Source organism: Protobothrops mucrosquamatus, unplaced genomic scaffold, assembly GCF_001527695.2.
Source record: "Protobothrops mucrosquamatus isolate PMUCROS unplaced genomic scaffold, P.Mucros_1.0 scaffold129, whole genome shotgun sequence".
NCBI lineage: Eukaryota > Metazoa > Chordata > Lepidosauria > Squamata > Viperidae > Protobothrops > Protobothrops mucrosquamatus.
Genome location: NW_015386496.1, coordinates 1,208,188 through 1,220,478, shown reverse-complemented (window position 1 = coordinate 1,220,478; position 12,291 = coordinate 1,208,188). Strand labels below are relative to the sequence as shown.

Below are 12,291 nucleotides of genomic sequence, written 5' to 3'. Positions count from 1 at the left end.
AAAAGGGCTGTTGGGCTAAAATCCTGCTTGTAGGCTTTCGACTGGCATCTCCTTGCCCATTGGGGGAGCAGAGTGTTGCATGAAACAGGCCTTTGGTCATGTTGACTACAGTGCTTCCTCTAGATTTATCTAACCCTGACTGTGATGACAGAAAAGTAATGAGGAAAGGGTTTATATCCCCTCAGTGATGGCTAGGTTATGCCAGAATACAATATAAATTACCTGAAATCAGTAAATGGTTTCTGTCAAATTTAGGATCATTTTGGTTTCCTCAACATATTGTGCTATTTTCCGAGGGCAACATTAAAGCTATTTCTGCCCTCAGAAATGGACTCGTTATTGTTCCTGTGGCGTTAGTGGGGGTATGGGATACAACAAATGGTTGGGGTGGAATTAAGTACTGCAATCTAGCAGTTACAGCTTAAAGAACATTTAAGATTCAGCTCTAGGGTTGATCATTTTACTCTAGGTCTAACTCAGTTTATGGCTGTTTGCTTCCTAAACCATATCCAGTCTGGTGAGGCAACGATATTACCTCTCCCACTAATCAGCTATTCTGCCTTTCTGTTTTTAATGGCTCATCTACAAGAGGAGAAAGATAACAGATAACAGAATAACAGAGTTGGAAGGGACCTTGGAGATGTTCTAGCCCAACTCCTTGCTCAAGGAGAAGACCCTATAAAATTCCAGACAAATGGCTGTCCAATCTCCTAAAAACTTCCAGCAATGGAGCACTTATTCCATTATATAGGTTATACACTCACTCCATTACGCACTCACTCCAAAAATACAGGTCATCCCTAACGTGCGACCATAATTGAACTCAAAATTTATGTTGCTAAGCAAGACATTTGTTAAGTGAGTTTTGACCCATTTTATGACCTTTCTTGCCACAGTTGTTAAGTGAATCACTGCAATTAAGTTAGTAACATGGTTGTTAAGTGAATCTGGCTTTCCCATTGACTTAGCTTGTTAAAACGTCACAAAAGGTGATCACATGGTCCCAGGACACTTCAACTGTCATAAATACAAGTCAGCTGCCAAGCACCTGAACCACATGACCTTGGGGACGCTGCAATGATTGTAAGTGAAAAACTGTCATAAGTCACTTTTTTCAGTGCCATTGTAACTTGGAACAGTCACTAAATGAACTGTTGTAAGTCGAGGACTACCCGCAACATGGGAGGATTAGTAATGGAGGATCATACTGATCACAGTTTGTGTGAAAACATGATTTGGTTTTGGATTAGCATATTAAGTCAAGCACCTGATTACTATTTGTAACTCATGATTGGGTTTGGTGAAATATATAACCTCTCCTATTGTGATTTATTCAATAAACCATAGAGGAGCCAACTACAGCATAATAAAACATGCAAAACCAATCAATGTGTGGATCTAGGACAGGGGTGCCCAACCCCCAGTCCATGGACTGGTATCGGGCCGCGGCATGCCAGCAACCAGGCCGCACAAACAAGCAAAGCCCCATCTGCGGGATGCAGGCAGCACACAAAACCACGCCCTCTCCAGTCCACGGAAAAACTTCTCTCCATGTAACCGGTCCCTGGTGCCCAAAAGGTTGGGGACCTCTGACCTAGGAAGAATCTGTGAGTTACAAGATTCTCATCTGAAAACACTCATCTACACAATTCTACCAATGGCTATATATGGTTTTGCTGGGTATTTTCCCTGGATGTTTTACTAGTAGGCATAATTGTCTTGACACTTGCAAAATAATGTCTTTGTTTTTTTCATAGAACCAATATTCTACTCCTGCCCAGCACTTTCTCTGTGTTTAGAAATGGTTTTTCATATAATACGCTATTCCAAAGTATAACATGAAAACAGGCACATTTATTTCTGGCTGAGCATGCAGTAACATTGCATTCAGATTCATAGACTTGAAGCAAATCCAGGGGCATGGTGTCTTGTAACATGTGTCACAAGAATTAATTGCAGAAGTTCTTGCATGTAACACTCACAAACAGGATGTTTACACAAACCACCAAATCTCTTCTCTCCCTAAAAAGCCGAAATTGGTTCTTAACAGGACAACGCATTGACTGAAATGGGCTTTTGCTGAAGCACAGCCAGCCTTAAGTAGCAAATGTGGACAGTATCAGCTAAAGACATCTGGCAAAAATCAATCATTTCAACAAGATGAACATATAGTGTCTGCTATGACAGCTGCAATAAGCCACAAGTGTGCAACTTTTGAGGGGTGGAGAGCCGATATAGATTTGAATTGCTTGTAAGTAGTCATGCTGGAGCCAGAACAAAAATGTAATTAAAATTAAATTTTGATGTACATTTAAATATGTTCTGTCATTTTGTTTTATTAAGAATAATAATTTGAAAACAACTTTGGGATATGTTTAGGGTCACAGCTAAGATAACGGAGCATTTTTGTGTCACACAGAAGAGATTACCCAAGTCTGTTGTAAGGGAAGCAACTCAAGCATGCATAATGTTTGGCTGTTGAATGCAGGATAATTTATTAGAAATGCATACCTTTCGAAAGACTTATTTTATTATGGTCATTGAATTGTCCACAAGAGTGACTGGATTCATATATTACATTGATCCATGCTCTGGAATAAACTGAACACATAAGGACAAATCATACAAATCTCATTAAACTCCTCTAGTAGGCTGAATGTAAAATTTTCATTCTATTCATGCTTTTTCCATTGGCAGAAATTTTATTTATTTGCAGTTATTTTATCCCCAAGCTTTGCTATTTGAAAATGGTTAACAATGATAATTCAAAACAGAATTTGAAGTAGAATGGTCTCAAAAGAGGGGGGAGGGAGTGGCAGGGTGGACCAGTCTATCAAACACTATTAATCCTGAAGACTGAATGTTACCTCTGGAAGCAGCACTCCTCCAAATACCAGCAGGGGAACAAGGGTGGGAAAATGGTATGTCTGTGTTTCTGCCCTACTAAGCACCCAAGGAGCATTTGGTTGCCTATTTTCTGAGGAGTAAAATACTGGATTAAGATGACCAGCAGGGCTCTTTATCATATTTCAATATTCAAAAGCCCAACATGTGCACTTTATTGCAATTGGTAGGGATGGAAACAGTCTCTCCCTGTGCATCTTTACAGCCATCTCTCCCACTTCTGGATTGCTCCCCAGCCTTCAGGGGAAAAGGCTGCTGGCAAGGATTGGCTCTTCTCTTATTTAACCAATGAAAAAGCTCCAGGGAATCAGAAGGCTTCCTATTTGGGGTGGGATGGAGAGGGGATGTTTGCTGGAACTAGCTCAAGAAGAGCAGGAATTCTTGCCTTTACCTTCCAGATGTGTCTTAGATTTCTTAATGCTACATTTGGCTGATTAAAACTAATTTGCCTATGACTAAAACTAAGCAACATGAGGAAAAAAGTAAACTCCTTTGCACTTTGTGCTAAAATATTGGTTTGCTTATTCATGGTTTTTTAAATAAATCACAACATGCTAAGCCAAAACATGATTTTTACAGAATGCTAAACCTTAAAAGTAATTCATTTAGTTTGGATTTACTATATTATGCAAACAGTAATATGTCTGTCTCTCTTTCTGTTTCTCTCTCTCTCTCTCTCTCACCCAGTTCTAGTGGCTTTTGTCAACTTAAAAACTAAAATAATGTCTGAAGAAAAAAATAACACCTGCCATTAATCATCAAGGCTCATTAAAGTTTTTAAACTCTTATAACTCGCTCCCAGGAAAATCTGGCTTCAAGAAAAAGTCTAAGCATTGAAATGACATCTAAAGCACAAACACCTTTAGTATTCATTGCAGCAAAGATGTTCAGTTTACAAATCTTAGCTAGATTAATGGAACTTGGAGGTATCCTGTAGAGGCCAGAGAAAGCCACCCAAAACAAAAGAATTTTGTCATAAATTAGAAGTATCTGTCTAAAAATAAAGTAGTATCAAGAGGTAGATCAGAGACAGCACTTATAAATGCTACTGGCCTTACAATTAAAAAATATATATCTAGAGCAGGGCTTTTCAACCTTTTAACCCACTTTTGTACCACTTTTAGGATAAGGCAACATCTGAGTACTACCAGTCGTCTAGCAAGGTGTCAAAAACTTGATGACCCCCCCCCTCAAAAAGGAAAAAAGTGATAAAGTACAGATAGTCCTCGACTTACAACAGTTCTCTTAGTGACTGTTCGAAGTTACAATGGCACTGAAAAAGTGTCCCCCAAGCCACAGCCGAGCAAGACACCTGCCTGCCCACCCAGCAGTGTTCTTCCTCCTGTCCGAGGTTTTCATTGTTGTGAGCATTTCTGTTGAGGATTGGCAGCAGGGGTGGGGTGGGGGGTGTTTGGTTTTTATTCCCCCCATCTGCTAGGTGGTTGCAGCAGGTTTTGGTCACTTCACATGACCCTGGGGCACTGACCGTCATAAATATGAATCAGTTGCCAAGCATCTGAATGTAAATCACAAGACCCTGGAGATGCTGCAACATTCCAGCTGATCGGCGCTTCTTCTGGGCTCTGCAGAAGCACCAGGATCAGTGCCAAGCTCCAGCTGGATCCTGGCGCTGATCCTGGCACTTCCACTGAGCCCTGACAGCCCCAAAGAAGTGCCGATCATCTGGAAAGCGGTACTGATCCTGGCGCTTCCACTGAGCCCTGACAACCCTGCAGCTCCAGCCATCTCTCGCTCAGGCTTGTGCGGTGCTGCCACCGGTTCAGCTCATTCCCCTCCCCTGCTACCACTTTTCTAGGATGGTCATGTACCACCTGCCAGGTGCCAATGTACCACAGGTGGTACCCGTAACACTGGTTGAAAAGCCCTGATCTAGGGTACCAAAATGTATAGTCTACTTTACAGAATAAATGCAGATTATTTCATGTAAGACTACATGAAATTATTAGCTAACACTACACTGCAGTGCAGTATTGGATATAGAGAAGAGGAGGTGTATTCTATAAACAAAATGTAAGTAATACTTTTAGGAGAAGACTTAGACCAAAATCCATGTGACAAATTATACACACACTAAATTAAACCAAAATTAGTAGATTAAATTAACTGAATGCAGAATAGTCAGCATATTTTAGAGACAAGTTAGACTACTAAAGGAACTTAATGTCACCCTTAAATCTTTGTCTGTTGATAAGAGAATTAGAAATTCACAATTAAATTGTGCTATTTAAGAATAAATGATTTAGAATGAATTAGGTCAAAGTGCTCCTTAATATGCATTTAAAAGTTCTTTCCCAAACATCTCTAAGAAAACAATTTTTGCCCAATGAACAGCATATACTATTTCATACGAGGACAACCAACAATTTCTTCACTTCTCTGCAAATCTAAAGGGATAATCCCTACTGCTGGAATTTTTGAGACAATTTTATTACAAGGTTCCAGGATAATATTTAAACTGAACATTTTGAACTGTGATAGTTAAAACTTCCTTTTAGTTTTTTGAGTGTGTTCCAAAGCTAATGCGTTATAAATCTCTATTTTTCAAATTAGATGTATAATGTGTGGGCTTTGGAGCACACTTGAGGAAGGCGGAGGAAGTTTAACTCTCACACCCCACATTTCACTCATTTATGAAACCCATTTGAATCTCTGCCAAACTCACCCACCGCCTGCAGCCTAGAAAAGCATTAAAGGGCTCTATTTGCCTGGAATCCAAGGCATAGCATCCCTGTGCTTGGAAAACAGCGAGGTTGGTCCTTCTTATTCTTTGACAAGAATGCACTCAAGAGCACTTTTCACAGGGGCTTGTGTTGCTTTTCATCCCACCAAGCGCTTTAACCCAGTTAAGGCAATCAGCTCTTCAATCCACTCCTCCTCGGCTTGTCCTTCACCCAATCTAAAAGTTCTGGGGATTGGTTCAACAAACAGCCTATTAGGAGCGGCTCCTTTTTTTAGAATTCTGGCTTATAAAAGCTGCATAAATAGTTGAGCTCACCAGCAACTGGGATACGGCCCTGATTGAACAGCCTATTAACAGCCACGAATGCAGATCACTATAAAGTATCAACGTTTGAACAGGGGAGATGAGAGGCGGGGGCGCAATAAAGATGCATTAACGTTTCGGGTGAAGCCATTCGTGCCGAAGCTGGGACTGAAGGGAATCACCACTAACAGAGTAATTCAACGATTTGCTCTATATCCCCCGTCGCTCCGGAACACACTACAGGTTTATTAGGAAGTGCCCTTATCCATTTCCCCTCTCCTCCCCCCACCCCCAGCAGTGGAGATGCGGGTCAACACGCGAAAGCATCTCTCCGGCTCGATAAATGCCAAGGCAGTCAAGATGAAGGCAAAATGCGCCAGTATGTATTAAAGCCGTGGGTTGGAACTGATGGGGAAGGGGGGGGGGGGAAGAGGCGGGCACGAAAACATAATCCGCTACTTTGAGGTTTGGGACGGGTAGTCCGTGTGGTTCATTTAAAGGTCAGCGTGCCGTGCGAACGCCGAAAGCTCGGTGGGGTTGTGCGAACGCAGCCAAAGCGCTGCCGTTCCGAGATGCCCGCCCCATCTCCTCCTATTTTGACAACTGCTCCATTTCCTAGACAATGAGAAACTTGACGGGCGATCCGCCGCCTCGACCGTATCCTCACACTCCACTCTCCTCTGCCCCTGGCCCTGGGGCAGCGCGGCAGCCGCAAAGTGGCTTGCGAGGCTCGCGCCCGAGAGGAGGAGATCCCGGCGCCCGCTTTGGGATCCCCGACCTTCCAAAACGAAGACCCGGCCTCCGACGCGACCTGCCGCCGCCGCCGCCGCTTGCAGTAGCAGCAGCTGCGGCTGCGGCTGCTCTCCAGAAGCCTCCCAGCAACGCAGCAGCTATTCGTGGGCTTCCCCCACCTTCGCCCTCCCCCGATTCTATTGTTGGTGGTCTCTTTTTTTTTTTACCTGGTCGGTCAGTTTGAGCACTGCCATGATCTCCCCCGGGCTTTGCTCGCCCACATGCAGCTCTCTCGCCTGCAGATGCCAAGCCACGTTCCGAAGGGGAGACGCGGGCTTACAATCCTCCTCCCGCAGCAGCTCGCTAGGTCAGGAGGAATAAAACCCGCTGGTATTTAGCCAAGCCTGCTCTGATACAGGAAGTACGGATGCATTCAACCCAGCTAGCCCTGACATCACTCCAACACACTCTCCGGGCCGCGCTCGCTTTGAGCAAGAGCGCCCCTTGCCGAGCGTAGCTTCAAACTGCGCCTTGGCTCTCCCCTCCTCCTCTTCCTCTTCCTTCTCCTCCTCCATTTCCGGAAATGCGAGGCTGCTCCTGCCGACTGCTGGAGAGCCCATCGGAATGGTTTCCTTTGTTCCGCTCCCCTGGTGTCAACCCGCCCCCTCGCGCCAAATCTGCCCTTTGCTATGGCGCTCTTTGCTTGGTAAATGCGCGATCGATCGGCCATTAAATTAGCGGCGGCTGGGATTCGGTGTTGTAATTGGGCCGGGCTAAATTCTGTACACAATGTGTCTCCTTTCGCGCTTCTGACGGCATTCAGCCTTTTTTTTGGTCCTTGGAGGATGTCACTGTATGAGCCGCTGCCTCTTGACTGCGGGTCGATCCTGGACTTGGGGTGCTTCTAGGATTTATGGCGAAATCCCCATTTGGTGAATTAATGGAAGGCAAATGCAGATGTCTTCTAATGAAAGATAAGGAGCTTTTTAGCGTGGAGTGGGGTGTGTGACTAAGTTAAGGTATATAAAATCCTGCATGATGTGGAAAAACTATTCTCCCCCTTTGGACAGATAAAGAGAAATACTTGTTGACACAGTGGCTAGTTACAATAATGGAATTTGCTGTCATCAAATGTGGATATGGGATCCAATGTTAAAAAGAGTTTTTGGAATTATTGGGGGAAGGATCAGGCTAGCGCTGGTGGAAGGCAAGCATCCAAAGCTGCTAAGAGTAGATGGCCTGTAGCTTTTCGAAATGCATAGTGGCTTTTTTATTAATAGCCCCTGAACCTCTCATGTGGGACTCATCCTCAATGTTCCCCTGAACAACTTAAAGGACATACTCCAATGTTGTCTTGACCCCTTCCCACAAAGGTGATGGCTTAAATTCACCTGTAGCAACCGTACTAAATGTACAGTTGTAATATAATAGGTCAAATGAATGACTAAGGCCATGTTGGCTGGAGGTAGTGTCCCATTGTCTGATACTTGGAAGATATCACGTTGTCAGAGATTGTTTTATATTATGTTATTAATTTTAAGCCATTTTTAAAGGTAATATTCTAATATTTTAATAATTTATCTTATTGTTTTTTACTTAGTCTAAGCAAAGATGGGCGGCATAAAAGTAATAAAGTAATAAATGTTGGCTCTATTTAAAAAAATGTGTGTTGTATTCAACTGCTATTCTTTGAATAGTAATAAAGCTTGTCCACTGCCCTAAAAATATATGTTGATAGGCAGCTGTGTACATATATCTTAAAAAAACTAGTTTGGAGTTCCCAGTTGAAAAATATCTGATGTCAGCAATAAAGTAACATCAGGCAGGCCTTTCCAAAGAGGGGGAGCCTAAGTACCTTTTCCCCAGTACTATAGTACCTTTTCCCCAGTACTATAGTACCTTTTCCCCAGGTACTATGAAAGTTTCATAAAATGTTACACTTGTTATTGGATCCATTCAACTATTTTCTGTTTGAATAAGAGATGGGGAGGGCCAAAAGACAAGAGACGGGGAGGGCCAAGACATTGTATTTTCAGTTCATAATGTGCATTCATCCATATGAATAAAATCAACATATAACTGTTTATTTAAATGTTTATATACTTATTCCCTGCTCGTCATGAATTTAAAAGACCCAGGGGAAAGGTAACTAACTAGAGATTCTCACAGGGCACCCCTTAAAGGAACTTTGAAAAGCATCTCTGTCTTCCCAGTGGGATAAATAAGCATCAGGGACAGGAAAAAAAAGTGAGACTAGTAAGCTATAGTTTTTTTTTTGCCCCTATGTAGCTTTGGAATTAAAAAAATATTCTTCCAATAGAAAATGGAAAGAAAACCACAAATTATATGTAAGCATCTGCTGCACATTATTTTAGTCGAACTCCAAGCTTAAAATACTGTAAAGCTTAAAATGCGAGACTAAGTTTTCCATGAATCTTGTTAAATAAAGCTTTCTGTAAGTCTGATTCTTTGATATCTTCAAGAGCTTGAGAATCTTAAGTGTCGTAAGATTCTGGCATGTTTAAAGAGAATCTGAGGTAGCAATCAACACACAACTTTTAAAAAATGTGGCATTGGAGGTTCCATAAACATTGCATGAATCCCAATTTTTCACTGCACGTATTCATCTGGCTTGCTGCAGCCTTACTCTCCTTATAAATTAACAGGGAGTGTTGTCCCTGACCAACAAATGAATGCTTTCCCCTGTGCTAACCCTTGATTAAAGTTACCACAATGTGTGACCCTAGAACAGGCATCCCATTTAAACCACAGATTTGCAATGTCATCTGAAATTGAACTGAATGCCTGCTAATCAATTGTCAATTTTCCTTTCCAATCTCCAGATAGTTAAGAGGGAACAGCAGCCACAAAATGACAATTTGAATGGCATCTGTTAACCACAGGCTTCATTTTTCTTTTACAGTGGGCCTGAAATGTGCTCAGTCTTTCCATTTTCCACATACAATGACTGCTATCATCAGTTAGACATCTGTGCCATTTGCCCCTTTTGAACAAGAGTGTTATCATGACCAGCCACGATAAAATTTGCTGGTGGATATTTGGTGTAATGTTTACCCACTTAACATTACATATTGTACATAGCCTCCCAATAACATTTTAACGCCACATATACACCTATTTTAATGTATACTCCAGCCATGTTTCAAGATTCATTAAATAATTCATTACTGCTTCAGGAGAACAAGCCATAATGGAAGAAAACTGGACATATCATAGGAAAATATCTGGTGGAGAAAAGAAAAAATAAAGACCCAAACCTCAAGGCGATTCAGTACAAAAGCCAATTTTATAACAAGTGCTTTTTCAGGATAAAGACACAACAATCAAAATGTGAACGTTTCTTATTTATTCAAAAGCTAGGGTATGACAAAGACAATTAAAATGTAATATGCCACCTTTTTACATAAATTGCTTGATGATCTGAGACTTATTATATGTCTCCCTGCCCAAAAATGCTCACACACGAATAACCATTAATATTTTATACACAAATGTTTATTTCTCAAACAGCCCCTTTAAACACAAGGAACAGAATCTTAAATCCTCATCAAGATGCTTCCCCCCCTCCCCATATTCTCTGCAATCATTGTGTTCTTGGTCACTAACTGGCTTTAACACCAAAACAAAGACATGTTATTTAAAAATCATGCTATTGATTTCTAAGTTCTGCCTCTGACCATTCTAAGGTACTCTGCAGTGTCTTAAAAATTGTACATCACCAGATCTGAACCAAATATGGAATAGCTGTCTATTGAACACAAAACAAATGAGAAATAAAATTACAAGACATAATCAAGTTCATAACGAATGTAGGTATTCTTTTCGTCGTTGTAGATTCGTGGATAATGTGCTATTAGAGCATCCTGTGAACCAATATAGATGGAATTATAAATCTTCCAGTACACATCTCTGACTTTTCTGGCAGGGTGAAACAAACCCTAGGAAAAGAATAGAACCAGAAATTAAATTGCACTTAAGTGAATCATCTTTCTTACTGATTATTTACAAAGAAACGGCATTTTATGACGTCAGAAATCTAGGTATCGTGTTATTCAGTTTGATCTTATCCTTCCCAGAAATAATTGGCAAAACCTTTTGAGAAGCAGCTTACATAATAGACCACAAGAAGGGAGTTGCAAAAGCCACATTACATTGATGCAGAAATTCTTACATGTAGTCACCGCCTTTCTACTTAATTGCAAACAAAACGAAATTCTGCACAGAAATCCTATCAGTTGATTTTATAGTTTGTGGTTTATGTAGTGTTTTATTAAAGTAATTCTTCTGTTTTATTAAGGCAAATGTATCGTTGCCCATGCTAGATGATTATTTCTTATCATATGAATCATCTTGGAGGATTTCATTACATTCATTCACAAACCATACACATGGAATCTTGCTACATTACAATTCTTTTCTAGAGGTCAATATAAAGAAGTCTTTAGGACAGCTGTAGGATACTCTTCAATTAAATAGTTTTCCTGATTTAATATTCTTTTTAAAAATTATTCAGAAGCCTAGGCAGGCATTTTTATCCAACTTACCTGTAAACAATACTGCAACATCCGGCAAGGTCCAATAGCCACCCTTAGGCCCTCCAGTGCTCCCATAACTGCTTGGATGACATGAGGAGATGTTTCAAACACGTTGGGCCACACATAATTTAGCAAGTGATTCAGAGAGTCCTCACAGCCAAACCCATATACTCCAAGAGACATATGCTGCACGACTGCACTAGCTGTTTGCCTGTGAACCAGATCCCTGAAAAAGAAATTGTACAGGCATTATCAGTAACTTGCTCCCTATTTGTTTTTCTAGTCTCTTTCTTTCTGCCAGAAGTTGTTCTCATCTGATAAAATAAAATCGTTCAGTATCAAAACGTGACTGTTCATCCTTTTCTCTCCAAGAGTCTTGGGGTTGGTAGCTGGCAGGGTTATATCTTCCTCCCTTTTTGACTCAAAGTCAAAATTGTGCTTCAATACCACAAAAAGAAGAAAAGAAATATCGCCAGGTCAACCAAATTCCTAAAAACAGATGAGCATAAGAAGCTGTATCAAAAAGAGAAAAATCTAGAGGGAGCAGCAGCACTTCAGCAGCCCAATGAGCTGACTCCCCCAGCTCAGATAGGTTGCAAGACAGGGATAGGTAGGTGGATGGGTAGAGAATAAAAGGAACATCAAAGAACAAAGCACTCTAATCATTACCCTCGCTTCTCTTCTACTTACACAACCAGTGTAGAAGGAACCATATCAATAGAGACACCCTCTATCCAGCACCTGTATGTGCTCTGGAGCTGAATTCCTATTCAGATAATTAAATAAGGGCAAGAAAGGAACTGTCTCTTCTCATTTCCCTTCTACTGTTGGGGTAAAGGAATAGGAAGATTATCATTTAAGATTATTTAACTCCAGACCTTTGTAATTGCAGTATTTAAACCAGCGGTTCTCAACCTATGGGTCGCGACCCCATTTGGGGTCGATCGACCATTTCACGGGGGTCGCCAAGCAAGGCTGTCCGCCATTTTTTTCCCCTTTTCCGGCGGGTGCCTTACCTCCCTTGAGCTGGGCCAGCTGGTGGTCGGCCTGCTCCGTCTCTGCCGCTTGCCAGCTACGCCTCGGCCGGCGCAGGGG

General features: G+C 41.6%; 1 protein-coding gene across 2 annotated transcripts in view; it reads right to left on the bottom strand.

The window, feature by feature from the left end:
• Positions 1-9,928: 9,928 nt before the first annotated feature.
• The window catches only part of SF3B1 (splicing factor 3b subunit 1), a 27,347-nt gene continuing 24,984 nt past the window's right edge, over positions 9,929-12,291 (bottom strand). Inside the window, exons 24-25 of one of the 2 annotated variants that reach the window (XM_015813040.1) lie at positions 11,206-11,422; positions 9,929-10,599 (exon numbers count right to left, since the gene is read on the bottom strand). In XM_015813040.1, the coding sequence (XP_015668526.1) occupies positions 10,441-10,599; positions 11,206-11,422 (376 nt within the window). In that variant the 3' untranslated portion in view covers positions 9,929-10,440. The remainder of the gene's footprint in view (positions 10,600-11,205; positions 11,423-12,291) is intronic. The other variant, XM_015813041.2, reaches the window with a different exon arrangement.